Source organism: Cuculus canorus, chromosome 6 (genome assembly GCF_017976375.1).
Source record: "Cuculus canorus isolate bCucCan1 chromosome 6, bCucCan1.pri, whole genome shotgun sequence".
In the NCBI taxonomy this organism is placed as follows: Eukaryota; Metazoa; Chordata; class Aves; order Cuculiformes; family Cuculidae; genus Cuculus; species Cuculus canorus.
Genome location: NC_071406.1, coordinates 40131973 through 40154309, shown reverse-complemented (window position 1 = coordinate 40154309; position 22337 = coordinate 40131973). Strand labels below are relative to the sequence as shown.

Here is a 22337-nt window from a genome sequence, read left to right as displayed (position 1 = left end):
TTTGATGGAACAATAATTTCTTGGAAAGAAAGGAAAAATAAGATAAAAATTGTACTCTTGTGGGATTCTGATTAGAGGAATATTCGAGAGTTGCATTGCAGTAAGCGTTTCCATTGTGGCTGGGCTTATTTTCTCTTTTTATTCATGGGATGCTATTTTTGATCAATAAAAACGTCATGAATTTTTCATTATTTGTAGGAATTTGAGAGGGAGAAGCATGCTCATAGCATATTGCAGTTTCAGTTCATGGAAATCAAAGAGGCATTGAAGCAAAGAGAAGAAATGCTTGCAGTAAGTAACTTTTTCTTTAATGGCTTCTGTGACTGGTATGTTCCCAGGTAGCAGTAGGAGTGTAGAAGATGAGGTGTGGAGAATTGTATTCCCTACTCAAGTTTCTCACTTGAAGAAATACGAGTGTTTCAGGCCAGACAGGTTCAGAGCTGAATAATAGAACGGTACTTCCATAAGCATTACCTGAAGCTGGACTTTTTCGCCTTGTCTGTTATATGAAATAAGCTGTATTTCAGCCGTTTGTGGACGTGCAGAGAGCACTGATGGAAGCGTCTACAAGTCGCCTTGTGGACAGTAAGATTGTCTTCAGGAGCGTAGGTTGAGTTGAGATGTCGGGAACCGTGAAACTCTGCATGCAGATGCTCTTTAGCGCCTGACTGTTTTCATTCTTTGGCATCACTGCAATCTGGACCTTCTTTGCTAACCTGTTATCTGCTTTCTGTCTTCTTGTTTTGCTCCTGTCCCTCAGGAAATCCAGCAGCTGCAACAGAAACAGCAGAGCTATGTCAGGGAAATTTCTGATCTCCAGGAGACAATAGAGTGGAAAGACAAAAAAATAGGGGTAGGACCATCAGCTCCTGATTGTTTTCCGAGTGGCACTGTTGTTTCCCAGCTGGTCCTGCTTTTGCGAAACCTCATTAAAATCCTCCCCAGTGACTGTACTCGGTGTGGCTGTTGTTCTGTAGTGCCAGTGAACTGGCAAATAGCAGTTTGCCTTTGGCCAGCATCAAAAAATCCAAGAAAAAAATATGCAGCTGGTCTGACTTCAAAACCCAGGGTAATTAATTCACTGTGGTGCACGTTTCTGTGTGCCATATTGAGAAAGGAAGTGCTATTTATAATGCCGTTCCGTCAGCACTGAATTTTCGCTTATTCGGATTTAATCTGCGGACAGAGCAGAAACTGGAGTGCGATAAAGAAGCAATAGAACTATTTATGGGCTATTGGGATGAAAGGCTCCAGCGGGAGCCTTGCCTTCTCATCCATTCCCTCCAACCCCTCCCAAAGCCAGATGGAAACCTGCTCTTACAGAAAAGCATGGCTTTATTTTCTAACAGTAAGCACTGCAAGGCTTTGTGAATATAGGAAGAGAAAGAAATCTGGCAGGATCGCCCATGCTTGTCATGTCCAATGGCTTGCAGCAGTTTGAAACTCAAAATAGTCTAATGTTTGTTACTGATCTATTGAAATATTGGGGGATCAGTAGTAAAATACACATTTGCACGTGGTACTTCTCAGTCTAAAGATGACTAGTGGCAGCTTTCAAATTAATTAAAAGGTACTGTGCCTATGAAGACAACCCATGGGATAAAAAAGCTATTAAAATCTGCTGGGGCTGCTTTCGTGTCGTTCTGCTAACACAGGGAATGGCATTATGATTCGATGTGTGTGTTGAAGTAATGTGGATACAAATTACCTTGGCTGGCAGATAGGAATGAAAAGTGGATCCCTACTGAAGAATTGGGCTCTGAATGCCTTTAGTGAGGACTCCTTGTTATTGAACAAGCTGTGCATTTCTTGGATTTGAAGTTTGTGTGTTGTAAACTCGGTCCTTTAATCTGTAACCTTTACCTTTTTCACATGTGCTACTTCCATGAATCTCTGAATATCTTAAATCTACTCGTTCTTGTTTACGCTTGCTTTTCATGGTCTTTATTTGTCTCTCCCTTCCTTTCTTCACATCTCCTCGCCCTCTGTCTGTGTTGGGAACTCAGGCGTTAGAGAGGCAGAAAGATTTCTTTGATTGCATAAGGAGTGAGCGGGATGACCTTAGAGATGAAGTGGTTGTGCTGAAGGAGCAACTGAAGGTACGCAAGAGGAATGAAAGAAATGTATATTCAACTGCTGACTTTTTCCTCCTATGTGTTTTTGTGGAAAAATTAATCTAGCTCAGTAGCGAGAACTCTGTTTTCAAGTTGCCTATAAGCTACCATTTCGGAACTGTCTACATATATGAAGTCCTTTCCGCCGATATTGACTGTGAGCTTTTAGTATAGACTGAAGTATTAAGTAGTTGGTTTTGTAGGAGATGCTTCTCTGAGGAACGTTTTATGCAGCAGATTTAAGATTTAGAAAGCTGGGATCGCATCCTTTCTGTCATAAGGCTAAGCTGAGAACTTAGGTAACTGAGAACTGAAGGAAGAGATTCTCCCCCTCTACTCCTCTCTCATCAGACCCCACCTTGGGATCCTGTACCCAGTTCTGGAATTCCCAACATAAGAAGAATATGGAACTATTGGAATGGGTTCAGAGGGGGCCACGAAGATGATCCGAGGGATGGAGCACCTCTGCTATGAGGACAGGCTGAGGGAGTTGGGGTTGTTCAGCCTGGAGAAGAAAAGGCTCCCAGGGAGACCTTAGAGCAGCTTCCAGCATTGAAAGGGGCTCCAGGAAAGCTGGGGAGGGGCTTTTTACAATGGCCTGGAGTGACAGGATGAGGGGGAATGGCTTTAAATTGGAAGGGGGAAGATTTAGATTAGACATTAGGAAGAAATTCTTCATGAAGAGGGTGGGGAGGCCCTGGCCCAGGTTGCCCAGAGCAGTGGTGGCTGCCCCATCCCTGGAGGTGTCCAAGGCCAGGTTGGATGGGGCTTGGAGCAACCTGATCCAGTGGGAGGTGTCCCTGCCCATGACAAGGATTTGGAACTAGATCTTTAAGGTCCCTTGCAACTCAAACCATTCTTTGATTCTATAACTGTAGTTTTCTGTGCTCGTCTGACTTCCAGCCATTTGTAATGAACCAACTTAACCGATTCTATATTCAGAATATCAAGGATACCTGAGCTGTCCTCCCCTTTCTGAGTAACAGGCACTAAAGCATTGTTTTTGCTTCTCCTCAGAAACATGGAATAATCCCAGACACTGACGTAGCCACTAACGGGGAAACATCAGACATTCTCAACAATGAAGGACACTTGGATTCTTCCAAACATGTTCCAGGCGCAACTCAGGCGTTAAAGACAGGGGGGGATGGGATGCTAGGTAAGTGCTCTCTGTCCTTTCACAACTTTCTGTCTGTCCATTCATTCATCTCTGCTTGGAGTCTGGGCATTTGTTGGTGGGACAATTAACACATCACGCAGCATGCGACTTGTCAAATCACTTCCTGTGCATTTTTCTGCTTAATATTTGTTAGCACGTCGAGTATGTTGTGCAGTTTCCTGCAAAGACAGACTTGTTTTCCCATTCAAGGTGGCAAAGGCTGAGAATACAGATATTGCATTACAGATAAGTAGCAATCATTCAAATAACTATTTAAACCCCGAGTTTGAAAATTGTCCGAGAATAATCCCACTGTGGTTCAATATTTTTCAGCACCTTAAAGAATCAGGAAAACAGCATTTTAGTTTCCTGTAAAGAACTTTATGTCAGTTTATTTATATACCTGACAACTGAACAGTGGTGTATGAATTCGTTGGTTTTGGCACTTGGTACTGTTGACATATCAACACTTTGACATTTTTACTTGCTAAAACAAGATTAATGCTGTTAAATTCAAAGCAGATAACTCAGAGATTATTAGTGTTAGTAAAGAGAAATCTGGTTGGCAAAACCTTTTTTTTCCTTAAGCAGTTGTGGAGAACAGCCTCTCAGAGATATTAGTAGGAAGAAAGGAAATAATAGATTTTTCTGTTGGTTTCGTTCTACATGAACATACTCATCAATAGCAATGGGCAGCCAACTGCTGCGAGTGCAGACTCTTGCTTTTAGCTGTTGGCTGCTTTTTCCTCACTCAGTTTTTGTGTGGAAACAATATGGAACACCAAAGCCAAGGTAAGGGTTGTTATTAAATGTATCGTGTTTTCTGTCTCTCCTTATTCTGTTTTGTTTTGGAAATAGGTACAAGATAGGCCCAAAAGCTAACTGCCGAAACCACAAACGCTGTTGTTCTAATACCTGTTGCTCCTAAGCATAAGCTGAAGGAAAAATTGTTACAAACCCACAGAAGTCGCCATCCCTTCGGTGGATGAAGTGGCTGTGAGGGGCAGCGAGTGCCTGAGCTTTGGTCTGTGTTGGTAATGCTAAAGAGCTGAACCATTTGCTTGCCAATCAGATTTTACATTCGGAGTTTGTCGTATGCACCGATGATGCCGGTTTAGGATACTTAGGAGTACAATATTACCGAATAATCCTCCATTACTTCGTTATAACGGCATCAGACACGCACTCTTGCATGTAGAGTGGTGTTACAGTGAAAGCTGTAGATATTATCACTGAGGAAAAATGATCTTTACTGTTAAGTGTTCCATCTGGAAGTATCACCGTTAAATCTCACTGCTTGGAGCAGTTGTGCTCATTCCAGCAGCTGTAATTCCCACAGCCAAGAGCAAGATCTTTTCCTTTACAAAAACACACGCCAGCACCAGAGACTTCTTGCTTTGAGGGGGTGGTGGTGAATCTCACTGATCAAAACCCCCAGACCTTTACTAATTCAATCGCTGCTTTGCCTCACGTAATTGGCAAAAGCTGCTCTTCTATTAACCTTTTCTTTGACTCCTTCTCTATTGGGTTTTAACTGGGGAGGTAAAGGCCGTGCTGCGGTCCCTTCAACTTTCTCAATGGTCTTTTAGGCAAAGCCAATGAAGTGGACATGAAAAATGAGATTTTGGAGGATGTGGGGAAAAAAGAAATCTTGCAGAATACTGAGCGTGAGGAACACAAAGTGGAGTCTGAGGAGGAGGAAGTACAGACATTGCATGCCGATGAAAATGCAAGGGCAGAAAAAGTGGTTGAAGAACGCGATGCCCTGTCAACAGCGATGGTACCAGGTAGCAGGTTTGCAGAGCAAATTGAAAGCCTTACGGAACACGTGTCAGGGAGCGGTTCTTCAAATGACGATAGTGATGCAGGTGATTTGAGAAAGGAGACAGAGTCTGCAGGCTTAGCAGTTCAGCAGCCTGCTAGCACGGAGGCTGAACACCGGGATTTAAATGCAAAGACAAATCAGAACTCGGAGGAGGGCTCTCTGCAAGGTCATCAGATGTTTGAGACTCCTCAGGAAATGCCCAGTGTCTTAAGTACAGAACGTGAACTGGAAAAAGCTGCCCCCGAACAGGAAGAACGAGAGGATCTTAAGGCCAACCATGGCCTGAGTGATACTGAAATGGATCAGGAAGTTACAAGTGAGAGCTGTGAGTTGGTTGCTAACCAGGCAGGGCTACCAGAGGGTGCAGCAGCAGCCTCGCTTAGCGGTGGGGTAAATGTGGAGAGTCACGCTGAGGGGCTCCAGGGCTCAGAGGGAAGTGCTGAAAACGAGGTTACAAATGTCTTGGAGGAAAAGCATGTTGAAAGCAAAGACTGCACTGATGGAGGAACCGGCAAAACAGGAGGTGATGGAGCTGAAGAAGAAAAGGTTGGGGATGTAGCTCAGGCTCAGACGAGGGAAATCGAACCTGTGGGTTTGGAGGGAACGGAGTCATGCGACAGTGGTGTTCCAGCAGATGCAAGTGAAAAGGAAGAAAGTGGAGACCAGGCACACATCCAAGCAGTTTCTTCAGAGGACAGTCCTTTAGCATCGTCAGAGGAACAAAATAAGCAAGATAAAACTGAATTTGAAAATGCTACGGCTGAGAAGGACAGGCAGGAGGAAGTGCTAACGGAGGTGTCTCCAGATTCTGCAGAAACAGGCGAGCAAGATAAGGCATTTGTGGAGGCTGGAGGCTGTATAAGTGAGGAAAAAAGAGATGAGGTTCAGCAGGCAGAGCCAGGCACAGGCATTGTGAAAGAGGTGACGATTCAGCAACCCAGTTTAGACCCAAGTCTTTTGGATGACAAAATTCAGGAATCGGAATTGGAAGCTGGGTATGAGTCGGGGAAAGGAAAGGAAAACAGGACAGAGTGTGTAGAAGATCTAAAGACAAAGGTAGAGATTCAAACGGTTCAGTTTAGTGAAGAAACAGCAGCTGATAAAGTGGAAGAGAAAAATATTACCTTAGAAGGTGAAACACAGAATGTGGTTGAACAAGAGGCAGGTGAATCTAAAGAGGAATCAGGTGTAGGCGTTAGGGTAACTGCTGAAAATGAAGTTGATAAAGAAACACTGAAAGAAAATGAGAAAGAGTTAGAGCTTGTGGACCACCACAGTGGTGAATTTGCTTCTGAGGAAAGTGGATTTGCTTCCAAGGAAGGTGCAAGTAATTCCCTTGCACAGGAAGCTAAGCAAGATGAAAATGTTAGTGAACAAGTTAAGTTAGAGAGTGAAGAAGAGGGAAGACTGGAAGATGATGGTGATGTGTTTGATTTTGATGAGGAGTCAAACCAGATACTAGAAACTGCTGAAAAATGTGATGGAGAGAAAGCCGATACACAGAAAGGAGAGGGTGTTGGAGCAAATGATGCTCTTGGAAAAGTTCCCCAAATAGATGAAGCCAGAGAGAAAACAGAAACCGAAGCCACCTTGATTGAAGGTGACAGCTTGCAACAGGAAAAAGGAGATGAGCTTGCAGAAACAGAGCATTTGCAAGGGGAAGCGTCATGGAAAACTGATGACAAGAGTGATGTGATGGAAGATTCCAATAAAGTGGAAAAAATACCAGATGGAAATGTTTCGGAACAGGATTTTGAAAGCGCGGGCAATACCAGGGATGAAAGCAAGGAGGATTTGCAGGGTGGTAGAAAGGGTAAGGGGAGATCCAGAGATGACTGTACAGTATCCTAAGGTCATAATCTCCAGGCTACGCGAGCTACCTGCCATTTGCTCAGTCCCAGTACAGACACATGCACTTTGCACAACACATTGGACCTTAGGAATGCTCTGAAGGCTTTTTCTTTATAGGTAACTCATCAGACTTCAATGTTACGTAAGTGGGAATGATGCAAGTATTGAGTTATTCACTGGCGTACCTCGCCACAAGAAATACGTGTGGGTTTGGATTTGCTGTGTCTCAGGTTTAAAGCTTATCACCAAAAGAGCAAGCTTCACAAATCAGCTAGTCAGACCACCTTGCAATTAAAGTACTTTTAGTGTGGAGAGCTGCTCCGGAGGAGATTCTATAGGAAATCCCTTTTTTTCCTAGCCTAGCTGATAGATGTCTTGAGTGTACTTATGTTCATGCTTATGTGTACCTACGTGCCTTGGATCTACAGTGAGTACATCAGCGCTTCATGAAGGAACTCGGTAGATCAGCAACACTGATCTGATGTGGAAACTTCTTTCTGAACAGTTAAAGCATAGGATCCAATTCTTTATAGAAAAAAAAAAAAAGGAGACATTCCCATTCCACTTCATGTGTATTTCTGCTATGGTCACATTCCAAAAGGTAGTTAAATAGATCCCTTTGAACCTGCTTAGCCTAAACACTTTGGAAGAGAAATATAGGGTTTGAAGGAAGTGTGAGGGACAGGTCTTAGCCTGCTGAAAGGAATTCACGTTTACTCCATCCAGGCACTTTGCACCACGAGAGGCCTTTGACACCACGGCTCACATATCTTTTCCACTGAAAGTGTCCACACACATTGCCGTGTGTGTGTAGGTTTGCCTTCAAGTACTGTCTAGCTATGAATATAGAGAATACCTATTTTTCCAAGAAGATTTTTGTTTAAAATTGTATTTCTTTACTACATTATATTTTTTTTTGCAAACTGTGATCCTGAAGGAATGTTTTTATCTCTGAAAAATTCTTTCCTCTTCCTTTCTGGATAGAAGATGACTTTGCATGTCTTAATTCTTGTTGGATATCAGACCAAAGACGATTGTTTTTCTCTATACCAGCCCCCATGCCTTTTGAAAAGGTGGATTGCTTGAAATTGCTGGCATGAATTGGACACTTTGCATTGGTGTTATTTCTTCTTGCATCTTTGATAGCGCTTGGGAGGAAGAGCATGTTTTGCATACTTTAAAAAAATCATTTAAAGCTATTTGAAGCAGTGAACATCCCAAGGGAATGCAAGTTGAGGAGCTGGGGGAAGGGGTCTGGAAGCCCATATTTGTGCTGATGTTACAAAGCTGATGGAGTCCAAACAGACTGCAAACTGTCAAGGTGTATATCGAAATGTACTGAGCTGTATATAATTGAAATAAACATATTTTATACTTTAAACTGCCTGTCCAGAGCACTGTTTATAAACCTGCATAAATATTTATTAAAATCTATATAATTTCAAAGCCATTTTTCTGCAGCTTTCTTTGTTAAATTGATTGCATTACTCTGCGTAGCGGAAAAATCCGTCTTATTAGGAATGGGCAGCGCTGGTGTTTGAGGACCTTTAATAGATGATGGCGCCCGTGACTGCAAACCTCTAATGGGACTGTAAACCTGTGACTCTTTTCATATGGCTTCTCTCCATCTCACAGCAGTTCCAGTGTGGTTTCTGTAAGTATTAGCAGTTGTTCTTCTTCAGGGGTTGCACTAAGTGCAAATTTAAGGAGTCATTGACCTTAAAAGCATCTCTTCTTAGTAGGTAGGAGTGTTTATTTAAAGATTTGTCTCTGCAACATAATAGTTTCATGCTGAAATATTTATGTTTAAAGATTAAAGACACTTAAATATGTAATTCAGCGTGCTTACCAGGCATCACCTGTACTTGTGGATGGATCTGTAAACAGCTCTGAGTTACATTAGGTGCTTTCCAGCATTTCTTGTCCTTTTCCTATGTGCTCGTTTCTAATAGAAATGCTTCTGTGTGGTTGAGGGAACTAAGAGCGAGGTGGTTTTCCGCTTCAGACAGCAAAGCATCTGTCAGAAAAGTCCTTTTTAATGCCAAATCACAGAAGGAGGAACGAACACCTCTATTCTTAACTGTCCCTGTATGAGCTCTCATCCCACAGTAACCAGCCAGCTCTCAGTCACTGGGGCAGGAGCAGGAACACGGACAGGTAGTGCAAAGTAGCTGATGGACTACAAACACGTCCTTAAGCGTTAGCTGTTGGCAGGTGGTCCCTGACTTCTGGAATTCTGCAAGTACAGTGAAGGAGAAGGTCGTGGTGTTCTTTACCTCCTTGGTTTTCACTTGAGTACATGCATATCGAGGGAGAAGGTGAGGTCTCCCAGGAAAATTGTCTTGGAAATAAAGGGAACTACTAGATTTTATAGTCAAAATTTAATAAAATAGGCCACCTAGAACTGAGTGAGATGTGTGCCATTAGAGAGGAGGGGGAGGCAGTGCCTCAGGGGGCATTACCTAGAAAATGCATCTTCTGTGAAGTTACTCAATTGAAAACAACAGCTTTTGGTATTTTCGTTGCGATATCTAACAGGTACAAGAAAAGATCTAGCTTGTCCCTTTCTTCGTTGGTTTTGGCTTTCAAAGACAGCAAAAAATCAGACCTTTTGAAACCAAGAAATCATGAGATGAACTAAAATCAAGATTCTTGTTTGCTACTGTTACGTCACGCTTTGGTTTGAGCAGGGACAGTCTACACCACTCATAGAGTAGCTCCATGGCTCCAGATGCTCTGGGTTTTCTGCTCAGTCCCTGGTGGCACATGGAGCTTGTCACCCAGGTTTGTGCATTGCTGTGAATTCAGAGCGAGCCTCCAATGTTTTCAAAAGCCATAGCTGAAGAAACTTTTTTTTCTTTCATTTCTTATCCAGTAAGTCATAGTGAAAGGCCTTGGTCAATACTTTCTTTATTACAGAAAAGAACAATTCTCCTGTCCTTCTCAATATCAGTATTGCAAGCTGTTGTCTTCTAAATCCCATTCATTGTCCCAACAGCCTGTCCCCAGCAGAATCCCTCTTCTGGGAGAGAGTGGAAGGCATTCCTCGATATTCTGCTGTGTTTATGTGTGTGTTTGTTTTCTCATGATTCAAGACAAACTGACAGATCTGGAGAAGGAATATCACCCAAGCTGCTCTTGATCCGACCGTCGGGTTCTTGCAGACTGCTGTGGGGCTGCTGGTTCGAGTTCATGGGATGCCTTCCCCCCTTCCAAGTACAGTTTACCCCTCTCATTTGCATCCGCATTAATTATTTGCCGGGACGTACATTATACAAATCATTCAGCTGCTCCTCACCCCCTTCTCCGCTCCGAGGAGGAAGAGGCGTTGGGGATTTGTGGCTCATGAGGGGATGTTAGGTCAACTGTGCCACTGGAGCAGCATCCTAGTTAGCAACACCGCGAGTCAACTGCGGTATTGAGGTAATGAGCACGATGTCGAAGTAAATAGAACAGACTTTTAAACAAGCCTGTATGATAGCAGAAGACTCTGGTCACCACCACCCCCCATTCCCAGGCCTTCCCAGGGCCCAGCTCCTCACATCAGCCCTCTCTTTAGCCTCGGTGCGTATGAAAGCCATGAGCTGGTGCAGGGAGTAACCTGGGAATCGCGTTACCAAAGGTAAATTGAAGTGAGGTGAACGTCACATTCTAATTATCCATTATTCCTATGGGAAATAAGGCTAATGACCGTTACAGATGAGAATTGTAATTAGCTGCTCCTTGTCCTAATTCAGTAGATTGTTCTCTTCTGCTCACCTGTTCTGAAGGTCCTTGCTTTGTTGGACAAATGTCTCTTAAATGCAAAAATAAGATGGCTCTGGAGAGATGTATGTTAAAGCTAAAGTCAATTTTCCATGTCAGTGTGGGCCTTTATCAGAAGTTAACCCTAGGAGTCCTTCATCTCTACAGAGAAAACTTTCCTACGTAAATGGCAGTTTTAGCAAACTAATTTTTCCTGTTGTCTTATAAATCCCGCTGCCAGTGTGTCATCCATCCCTGCAGGGTGCACGGATGTCCCTCATGAAGGGAGGGAGGGCTGATGGCGAGATCAGATTTGAGGGCTCATCCGAAAATACTAACAGCCGTTTTGCAGCAAAAGGGATTGGGGGAAGCTGATGTGCTTCCTTCCTGGAACCTGGAGGAGGTGTCCTCTTGTCAGGCAGGTGTGTTTCACCCCTCAGCAGTGGTTATGCTCATGGCAGTTACATCAGTGTGCACATGACTGTTATTTTCAGAGTCAAAGTGGATTATTTGGCCCCTTTGGAGTCAGTGAGTTTGGGCTAATTTTATAGGGGCCTGAAGGTCTCCTTCTGCATCAGTCCTTGTTCTCTTTCCAATCTTTAGCGCTTTATTTCTTGGTCTCTTCTGACCCGTGACTCCCAACCCTATCTCCAAGCCTGAATATCTCTGACCTTTCTTTTACTGTTTGCTCTCCTTGCATTCTTCATTGACTTTTATTTTTGTCCTTGTATTTCACCCCACATCCCACTTTCATCTTTTAAAGAATTTCTCTCTTGAGCTTCCTTTACTTCCCATATGGATAAGTGAAACCATTCTAGTATTTTGAAGGAGTTTATGCTTGTAAATTTTTGTTACTCTTGATGTTTTACAACAATGTGGTTGGTTTGTTCTTTTTGTTTATGTTGTTTTTCCATATCAATGCTCAGATGTTACAATGTTGGGTGTGTTACAAATGACTAAAAAACAGGGATAGGACTGGAGGAGGTTCAAAAGGAATACACAGAACTGCTGACCTGGGATGTCACTTCCAGATCTGTGTTTGGGTATCGCATCCGAAGCCAAGGTAAAGGTTTCATTCCGTGCTCTAGAGTGACTGCTAGTGCATGGGAACTTGTATACCCAGGAGGGGAATGATTTACCACGTTATTAGTAGCTAACGGACTGTGCATACTTGACACAGAGGGGCTCTTCTGTCTGAAAACTTCAGCTTTCCCCATGGTTTGATTCAATGCAGACCCTTTGTTCCCTTTGCTTTGCGTGTTAACAAGAGAAGTGGTGACCCACAAGACTTTGGCCCATTCAGGATTTAACAACAAATGAGGATTTCAAAGCATTCCAAAAATACTGGTGTCTGTCAGCAGAATTTACCGGGGAAAAGCCCACCAGCCTCTCACCTGTAATTTCTCAATCGCTTTCCTTATGTTTAGAGAAATTCCTTTTCTTTGAGTGACCTTTGGATTTGAACCATTTAATTAACAGGCCAGACCTTAGACGTGGAGTTGAGCTCTGAACACCCACTGGCTTGGTTCGGCATGGGTGGCGAGCTAAAAAGCCCTACCGCAAGCACACACTCAAACTTGTGTGGAGTAAGGCCTGCCTGGGGTCAATATTTCCTCTTCTGATAAGAATATTTGAATGCTATGTTCTCTTGAGGTGTACTTCGACAAACTAAGGTTGTTAATTCGTAAGGTAAAGTAATATGAATGATAAGAAAATGCATGAGTTAAGATTTGTTGCTAAAAAAAGCTTTCACATTTTACACCCCTTAACAGGGAAGAAGAAAACCAAATGATTTGCTTACTTACTTCGAGGTGTTTCTTCCAGCGGTCTCATTCTGTAGCGTGTATTTCATCACTCAGTGCCAAACCTATCCACGTGCCAATGTGTAGCACAGCAATTGGGGTGCCGATCGCCCATCACTTGCTTGATGTTTGACCAGGAGAACTATGAAGGACTAAAGGGAAAAGAACATTTTGCCAGACTGCTACATTTAAAACAAAAATAATCTAATGGGCAAATGTTTTTCTGGTTGTAATAACGGGGGGTAACACAAAATGTTATTGTCATGCTGTTCAGTAAAAGTGAAGATTTAGAGCGCTGAGTTGTGCTTAGCTATGATTATAGGTGTTGATAGAGTATTTGTGTTATGTTAAACTGTAGAGATTTTGTGTTGCAGTTGTGTTTGACCCTAGAGTTCTTGCATGCTAACCTAACGTAGAAGATTAGCCTCTTTGCATGCAGCTGGGTGCTGCTACTGCCGTGACAAGCATGCTCTGTGAGAATGACATAACTCCCCTGGCTGCAGCCCCTTCCCAGCCCTGTCTGTGGCCTCATTGCCTGTGGTACGTGCATAACTACCTTCATCATTCGTTTCACTAACCTCAACCATCCGGTTTTATATCAGATGCACCCTGAGATGTGCAGCTCGATCAAATCAGCACTGAATTTGGTTTTCTCTTTCAGACAGGCTGAAAAAACTCATTGATGAACGAGAAACCTTACTAGACCAGGTAATCCCAGGAAAACCGAAATGCTGTGTGTTTACTAAATCTGTGATAAGAGTAGTAGAGGTTGAAAGAATCAACTTGCTGAGGACAAATCTCTTGCTGAGGACTTACAGCATTGCTTGCCACTTTGATTATCCTTCCGAAACATTTTCTGCGTGTTAGCTGAGGATACAGGGGAAGAAAGATACAACCCAGGGTGCCCATTCTATAGAGTCATAGGATCGTTGGGTTGGAAAAGACCTTTGAGATCAAGTCCAACCATACCTGTCCACCACTAAACCATATCAGTCGCATTCAGCATCCTTAGTCACCTAAAACTCCTTCTCCAGGGGTATTTCTGAACAATAATAAACTTCAGATTGGCCAAGCCCATGGGAGACACTAACATGGTCCAGAAACCATAGAAGCAAATTTTATCTCCAAGAGAAAGCCTTCCTGATTGCTGGGTCTGTGGGCAATGGGCCACGCGGAAGGAAGTGCTGGAGGAATTGCAGTAGATGGTAAATGGCAATTAAAGTCATTATTGCTGGTACTGTGGTATTTCATGGCGCATATACAGCTTATTCCAAAGAATTTAGCTGATCTGTTTCTCCACAGGCTGCTCTGTGCTTTCATTTATGGAAGATATCCTTGACCTTCAGACTTCACACAGAGCGAAACACTGGGTTTGGGTTTTAAGAATGTTTCAAGTGAATGTGCCTACAGAATATTTGTGGCTTTTGTAATGAAACAGTTATTTTCCACTCGTTATGTTTGGTCCTGAACTTAGGCAAAAGCACTGATGCTTAAAATACAACGGAGTCATTTGCCAAATGAATTTCTAGGAAATTGCTTTGTAAGGAAGGATCTTCTGGAATTTAGGTTTTAAAAAAGTAATTTGTTTTATGATACTCAAGTGAGTTTGAGTACTAAGACACAATTTTCCCTAACTGATGTTAATAACTAATTATTTTGTGTCCTCCAGATTAAAAAATTAAAGGGACAACTGGAAGAAAAGCAAAAGAATGGCAAGATGGAACATAAGCAGTCCGAAGATGAAGTTCTAGAAAATGGGACAGATATGCATATGATTGACCTCCAAAGTGAGCTACATTTTGATTTTAACAGAACTTTTATGTCCTGCATGTGAGCAACAAAATGTATCTGTACAGCAAATGTGTGGCTCTAAATAAAAACGAGCCTTCAGTTGGGTAATGGGGCTTCAGAGTGGAAGCTGGCCATGCACCTCTACTAGAGGGGATGGAACGATTATCCTTCAAATAATTGGAAACCTCCCTTATGCTCCCCAGGAGAGCTGGGATTGATTTCCTGGTTAATCCTGCTTTCAGAGTGGCCAGAAGGGAATCAAGCAAGACCGGGAATAGCGCCTGCTTGCTGGGGACCCTTTTGTCAGAGATCATTTGCTACCGAGTAGATTCCTGTAGCGTGGAGATTTTATGATTGGTTTGGTAGACACCGTTCGCCTTTGTTCTGACATCTCTGATCAATCTGCCGTTCTTTTAGGAGACGCCAACAGACAGATCAGCGATCTCAAATTTAAACTAGCCAAGTCTGAGCAAGAGATTACAGCACTGGAGCAGAATGTAAGTTTGGGGCTTGTCCTGTTTGTTTAGGCATGGCAAAAATGCAAAGAGAATGTATGTTTTATAATACAGTAAATGAAATCATGATTGATTTCATTGATGAAATGAAATCATGAGCTTCTAATACCTGAAGGGGGCCTACAAGAAAGCTGGGGAGAGACTGTTTACAAATGCTTGTAGAGACAGGACTAGAGGCAATGGGTATAAACTGGAGAGGGGCAAAGTTAGACTAGACATAAGGAGGAATTTCTTCACAATGAGAGTGGTGAGGCTCTGGCCCAGGTTGCCCAGGGAAGTGGTGGCTGCCCCATCCCTGAAGGTGTTCAAGGCCAGGTTGGATGAAGCTTTGACCAACCTGATCCAGTGGGACGTATCCCTGCCCATGGCAGGGTTGTTGAAACTGGGTGATCTTTAAGGTCCCTTCCAACCCAAACCATTCTATGATGCTATGATATTATGACTGCTGTGATTTTCCGTTTGAACAAGAAGGAGGAGTGCTGAAGCATCAGGGCTATAGCACTTCAGTCATAATGACTGAAATGCTTTCATTTATTTATGGAGAAGAGTGAACAAAGGTATATTGAGGGCATTTACTGACTTCTCAGGATACTTTCTTACGCTTAGTAATTGACAATTCTTAAACGGCTCTTGGCACCCGATGGGCTATATATGGATTTTATGCCAGACTGTTCAATCTTGAATGTTTGCCTTGTCCAGAGTACGTCAGCAATACTCTTGCTAAGATACACATAGTCAACGGACTGTATTTTTTGTTGCTGGAAGCATATTAGGTAAGGATATGTAGAAAACATCTACAGTAAGTTACCTTGGCTAGGCTTCTTTGAAATATTTTTTTCCCTCAAAATATGCCCTTTTTTATTAGAGAAGAATATGCATCTCTCTTGTTCTTGCTTAACTACTCGTGGAAGAGTAAAGCTTCGAAGGAACTTCTTGATACAGCTTTTAATTAAACAATTTGCCTTTGCCTTAGGTAATACGATTGGAAGGTCAGGTCGCCCGATACAAAACCGCTGCTGAAAACGCTGAAAGAATTGAAGATGAACTGAAAGCAGAGAAACGAAAACTCCAGAGGGAGGTAACTCTAAATGCAACCTGTCTTGGGCTGGCAGTCAGCCTGCACTTGGTCAGGGAGGCCTGTCTGGGCGTTCTAGAGGAGGAACTGCCCTTCTTGGCCGAGCAAAGACTAAACGTCCGCTTATTTTATTGCCTTAGTTATTCTTTCTAAATGTCTAACCATGCTGTCAGCATTCAGAATGGAGCAACAGTCAGAACTGTGAACTCCCTCTGCCTTTCCACATTTCCTTCTTAACTGATGCAATGCTTTGCTCTGTACCTGAATTGGTTCCTCAGAGCAAAGCCAAGTTCTTGTGCAGCTTGAATCAAGAAGCAGCCTGGAAATCCTTAGGTTTCCTCGCTGCTTTGCTCTAGTGAGTGTTGATGGGGTTTGATGCTCATCAGGCTGAAAAAATCCTGGTTCTACTTTGCTGCCTTTGTCCTTTGTTGTACCGGAAGGCTCGTAGCTTTGGGTGTTAGAAATTCTGGGTTGGTAAGTACAAACCCAGTTGGGGTTGGTAAGTTGGTAAGGTCTTTTTAGAACATGAGATTCAGAAATTACAGCGGTAGGAAGCTGGAAATCTTGCTGTAAGGTTAATTTGGGCACTTATAATTATTTAAGCACACTGCCACACCTTCCCAGGAATGACAGTCTAAACTTAAAAGCTTCAGAGTCTAAACTTGAGTGCTAAATACATTCAAGTTGGGAGCGCTAAATGGACTCTAGCTCTATCAATCCATTCAGCCTGTTATTGTAGTATGTCCATCCGCAGAGTCTGTCTGTGTTTCCATCTTAAAACACGGCATTTTCAGGCTGCCTCTAATTTTGACCTTATTTTCCTTACCAAACTTCCTGCTCTGCTACAGCGAGCTTAAATAAGTTTGTCAGCTTCTTCCACACCTGCTACCTAAGGTTGTATTTTCAGTGTGGGTCTTTGCTTTCCCTAAATATCATGCTGCTCGGAGTGCGGTGCTGAGCATTCCACCTCTCTCTCCGTCTCCCCATCCCAGGGCGGGCTTTAGGGAAAGCTAAGGTACTCGCAGCTGTGGCTGTATTTCTGGGAACCAGAAACACAAAAGCCAGGCCGTTAGACAAGTGTCTGCTGTGCAGCAGATACCTCTGAGCGTCCCTGCCTGTGAAGTTGAGGCAAACTCTGAGCCGTTCATTCAACTTTCTGTCAATACCTTGGATTCTTGGCACCGTGCTTTGAAAATATCTGTGTGTGTGTGTGGCCTTCAAAGCGACAGCACAGGCTGTCACACGACATTTACCTTTAACTCCACTAATGGGAATTTGCAACCGCGTTATCCGATGAGGAAATTCCATCGTTATGGTCAGTGTTGGTAATTACAAACCTTCCTTTGTCTTTGGAATGGGAAAATGCTGCAAAAATCATGCGCTTTTTTTTATTTCTCCTGTTTCCTTCCTTCAGCTTCGTTCAGCACTGGATAAAACGGAAGAGCTTGAAGTCAGCAATGGTCATCTAGTAAAACGCTTGGAGAAGATGAAAGCCAACCGGAGCGCTTTACTGTCTCAGCAATAACCACCACCACCTTCCGATGGGGGCTGCTACTACTTGACGGAATGAGAACAACGTTGCGGATGCTTCTGCCTCTTGCTGTCTGGGATGCTGTGTGTCCTGCCTTCTGAGAACAGAAAACCCCGACCTTTGCTGCGTGCCACCCAGCTGCGGTTCTCTCTGCGCGGATTCAAACCTACTGCACTATATTCCTAGGAGTAGCTGATCCAAATGGCTGTGCCTGCGGGAGCCCTTCTGCCCCCTTCTTTGGGGACGTTCGCAGTACAGTAGCCGCCTACCATACAAGAAGCACATTGGGCGTCGCATTAAGTTCTCCATCCAGAAGGCACAGCAGCCATTTATTGCCATTTAAAATGGTATTCAAAGAAAACACTTTAAAAAAAGACTGGAATTTTGTGTCTTGCTGAGAATTTAAACAAAAAAAACACTAAGTTTTGGACTTTCTCATGACGGTATCTGTAATTTAGTGACTATGGTAGAGTGATTCATGGTAGGTTTTTCATTTACAAATCACTGTGGAACCACAAGCCATTACAAAGCAAAACTCCTTCAGTGGAAACCATGGAAGAAGATGGTCTTGGAAGCAAAAGTGACCTTAAATGACTTTGCCAATAAAACAAAGGTGTTTGGAGGGATTTTTGCACCAGTTGAATCATAAGACTATTTTATTTCAGGGTAAATAGGCAATAGCTTCATTGAATTTTCAACTTTTATTTGTATTATTTAATCCCTGCTCTTGGAATTTGAAGTAAACTACTTTTAAAGGATGTAAAGTTGCATTAATAAACCAGCATAAGGCCGTGTTTTAAGAAATGGTGGGGTTTGCACTTGGATCGCTCACTTTGGTGCATTTGTCAAAGCAAGTGAGTTTGCTTAAAGTATGTACTGGGTTTTTTACATCAGAAATTATCTACTGGTCCATGAATTTCTGGGGAACCGGTGCCGCTACAACATACAAGTCTAGTTTTTAAAGAATTAACTGATAAGTAAAGAAGCACTTTAGAAAATACTCCTGCCTATGATTTTTCTACAAATACACAAGTAGCGAATGATTTCCTTCTGAGGTCATTGTGAAGGTTTTCCACTGTTCATGAGAAATAACCTAACGAATAGAAATGCTGCAGGCAGTTTGTTAAACACAACTAGCACTACAGCTCTGGTTCGTTGAGAATGTTCTGAATGTACTGCTCAAAGGAGAACAGCAGTTGCCTGAAGAATAAAGCTGCCCTCCCCCGTCCAGCCCGAACAAAAGCTTGTGGCTAAGGCAGGTGAACAGTCCCTTACGCTACAAAGCAGCATCTCCTGTTTGACAGGAGCCACCTTCTGTCGCTGCTGCTGGTGTCAAGGGATGTGGTTCTATCAAGCCAAATCCAGACCCCAGAGATGGTTTCTTTAATTTGGTCTTCAGATTTCCTGATCCAGATCTTTCCCAAGCCTCTTCCTTGCAGACTGGGAGATTAAGAGTATAAACCACTGCTGTTTTCAACGCAAGGGGATGGCTGGTATCTTCTTAGAGCACCTTCACCTGGGCTGCATCAAAAGCAGCGTGGCCAGCAGGTCAAGGGAAGCGATTCTGCCCCTCTATTCCTCTCTTGTGAGACCTCATCTGGAATGCTGTGTCCAGTTCTGGAATCCTCAGCGTAAAAAGGATATGGAGCTGTTGGAACAGGTCCAGAGAAGGGCTACAAAGATGATCTGAGGGCTGGACCACCTCCCATATGAGGACAGGCTGAGCAAGTTGGGCTTGCTCGTCCTGGAGAAGAGAAGGCTCAGAGAAGATCTTACAGTGACCTTCTCATACCTGAAGGGGCTACAAGAAAGCTGGAAAGGGGCTGTTCACAAAGGCTTGGAGTGATAGGACGAGGGGGAATGGCTTTAAGCTGGAGAGAGGCAGATTTAGACTAGACATAGGGAGTAATTTCTTCCTGGTGAGAGTGGTGAGACACTGGAACAGGTTGCCCAGGGAAGCTGTGGCTGCCCCATCCCTGGAGATGTTCAAGGCCAGGTTGGATGGCCCTTGGGCAGCCTGAGCCAGTGGGATGTGTCCCTGCCCATGGCAGGGGGGTTGGAGCCGGATGATCTTGAAGGTCCCTTCGAACCCAAACTATTCTATGATTCTGTGAAATAAACCAAAACCAGTGTCTGAATGTGTTTCTCTGGTTTGGTTAGAAAGTAACACCTTTCTCACTATCTCTTCAGAGCATACCAGGAAATTTAGGAGTGAAATACTGAAATTAATATTCCAGGAACAGGATAAAAGCAGCTTTCTTTGTGCCCCTGGGGAACTAAGTATATCCTTGCTGATCAAATGTGCTGGAACATAGGGATTATGGGAATCTTTGAAATGACATTTCCACTCCAGCTAGGGCTCAGGGCTCTTTTTTTCGGTGGGGTTTGAGAGGAACATTCAGGTGCAGAGCCGGGTTTCTTGTAGAATACCTCAAAATCGCTGTGGATACAACTTTCTGTGGTCAACTTTTGTGATTTCTGGTGTACAAAGCCTCTGGGGCCTAAAAATAAAGTAAGTTTTTTTTCAGAATGCAAATAAATGTCCCAAATACAACACCTTACTAATGATTATAAGGTGTGTGATTGCTACCGGTCACCTTTTTATTTGTGGTAGTGGTGAAAACTGTTTCTCTTGATTACTCAGGAGAAACAACCTCGCGACTCCGCACTGGTCCAAAAGGGTGAAACAATACTTTCCTCGTCGAGAAGTGATGTGTTTCTTATTTTGAAGTAGGTTGCATCTTGCACCCCATAAGCATTAACCTCATGACAGGAATCAGATGTGTACTTTGACCTGGATGTGCTCTTAGTAGAAATCTCTGTGTGTGATAAAGTAGATGAGTGTTGAAGCCACGTTTTTACCCCTTAACTCTCAGTATGACTTAGGTTTAGAATAAGAGAAGAGAAAAAAGTACTGGTTGGTTTGTTGCAAACTGTTTCATGTTTTCCTTTAAGGAATGTACAACAGGGCTACGAGTGTTAATGACGGAACATGCCTGATCCTTTTAATTGAGCTCCAGATGGAGGAGCCTTGGTCCCCGGAGCTGAGGTGGTGGCAGCCTGGTGAGGAACCAGGGCGAGTTTTCCTAGAATTTCATATTTAAATTGTTACCTTTTGTTTTATTTCTAAATGTTAAATGATTTTATTGTTTGCAAGCGGAATGTTACCCCAAAATATTTTGGTTTGTTTCTTTTTCAAATCGAATCTGTTTGGAGATGCCAATGTGGAAAAGGAAATTCATTAGCAGAATTCGCCAATAAAAATTGGGATGTTTGGGTAGTTTTCATGGAGTGGTCTGTCATGGCGATGTTATCCTCGTGGAGAATACGGACTTTTTGGATGACGCTGGTGCAAATGGGCTCGTTTTCCTTTTTAATCATGGAATGGGTTGGGTTGGAAAGGACCTTGAAGATGTTATTCCACCCCCCCTGCCATGGACAGGGACACCTCCCACTGGATCAGGCTGCTCCAAGCCCCATCCAACCTGGCCTTGGAGACCTCCAGGGATGGGGCAGCCACCATTTCCCTGGGCGACCACCCTCATAGGGAAGAATTTCTTCCCAATGTCTAATCTAAATCTTCCCCCTTCCAATTTAAAGCCATTCCCCCTCGTCCTGTCACTGCAGACCCTTGGAAAAATCCCTTCTCCAGCTTTCCTGGAGCACCTTTCAGCACTGGAAGCTGCTCTAAGGTCTTCCCGGAGCCTTCTCCAGGGAAGACAACCAGGCTGAACAACCCCAACTCCCTCAGCCTGTCCTCGTAGCAGAGACCCTTCAGGCCTCGCATCGTGTCAGTTGTCTCCTCTGCTCCCCTTCCCACAGCTCCGCGTCCAATCAGAGCCGCGCGCGTCTCCCGGATCAGCCAATGGGCTGCAAGCGCTGCTGGAGGCGGCTCAGGCTTGTAGGCGGGGCTGGGCGGCGAGCGTGCCAATCGGAGCCCCGCGTGCCTCGCGGATTAGCCAATGGGAGGCGAGCGCGGGGGCGAGTGGGCGGAGCTCGGTTGGCGCCGACCAATCAGAGCCTCTCGCACCCTCCGCGGCAGCCAATGGGCTGCGAGCTAGCGGCCGTTTGAGCGAGTGCGGCCGTTTGGGCGGGAGCGGCCCTTAGGCGGGAAGCGGCCGTGGGGCGCGCGCGCAGTGTCTGAGGCGGCCGTGAGGCGAGGATCGAGGATCGCGGCCTCTTGGCCTCCCTGACGCTGTCCTGACGCCGCCGGCAGAGGCCCCGGGCCGTCCTGAGGGCACCGAGATGTTCCTTTAAGCCTTGTGAGTGTTGTGAGGGCCCTGGGCTGCTGCAATAAACCGCCCTGTGAGGGTACTGAGCTATTTTAAGGCCACCTGACTGGGATGAGGGCACTGGGCTGCTGCAAGGACCCAGTCGTGAGGGCCCTTGACTGCTGCAAGAATCCTCCTGTCAGGGCCCTGGCCCGTTGCAAAGCTCCTTGGCTCTTGTGCAGCCCCTTGTGCAGCCACGAGGGTCCTTTGGCCACCTTGACGGCTCTTTGGGCTGCTGTGAGGGCCCTTGACTGCAGGGAGGACTCTTCTGTGAGGGCATCGGGCTATTGAGAAGCCCTCTGACTGCTGTGAGAGCCCCTTTGGCTGCTATGAAGGTCCTTGATTGCTGTGAGGGCCCTGGGCTGTTGCAAAGCTTCTTGTCTCCTGCGAAGGGCCCCTTGGGCTGCCGTGAAGGTCCTTTGGCTGCTGTGAGAGCCCTTTGGGCTGCTGTGGAGACCCTTGACTGCTGTGAGGGCTTGAGGCGGCTGCAAGGACCCTGCTTGTTCCTGCTGCACTGGAACAGGCTGCCCAAGGAGGTGGTTGCGTCACTGTCCCTAGAGGTATTTAAAAGACAGATAGATTAGGTACTTAAGGACACACTTTAGTGGCACATGGGTATGGTTGGATTCACTGATCTCGGAGGTCTTTTCCAACCTGGT

The 22337-nt window shown here is 44.4% G+C and overlaps 1 protein-coding gene across 18 annotated transcripts in view; it reads left to right on the top strand.

Annotated features, from left to right (window-relative positions):
- The window catches only part of LRRFIP1 (LRR binding FLII interacting protein 1), a 132924-nt gene extending 112235 nt beyond the window's left edge, over positions 1-20689 (top strand). For 14 of the 18 annotated variants that reach the window (XR_008450499.1, XR_008450497.1, XR_008450489.1 and 11 more), the window contains 7 exons: positions 199-291; positions 761-853; positions 2007-2099; positions 3132-3273; positions 4863-13035; positions 13157-13203; positions 14165-14254. Coding sequence is in view for 2 of the 18 variants with exons in the window: in XM_054070439.1 (XP_053926414.1) it covers positions 199-291; positions 761-853; positions 2007-2099; positions 3132-3273; positions 13157-13203; positions 14165-14282; positions 14704-14783; positions 15775-15879; positions 17291-17401 (882 nt within the window). In the remaining 16 variants the exon portion in view is untranslated. Of the gene's footprint in view, positions 1-198; positions 292-760; positions 854-2006; positions 2100-3131; positions 3274-4862; positions 13036-13156; positions 13204-14164; positions 14283-14703; positions 14784-15774; positions 15880-17290 lie in introns of those variants that run through there. The other 4 variants (XR_008450504.1, XR_008450495.1, XM_054070439.1 and 1 more) reach the window with 3 other exon arrangements.
- Positions 20690-22337: the final 1648 nt, after the last annotated feature.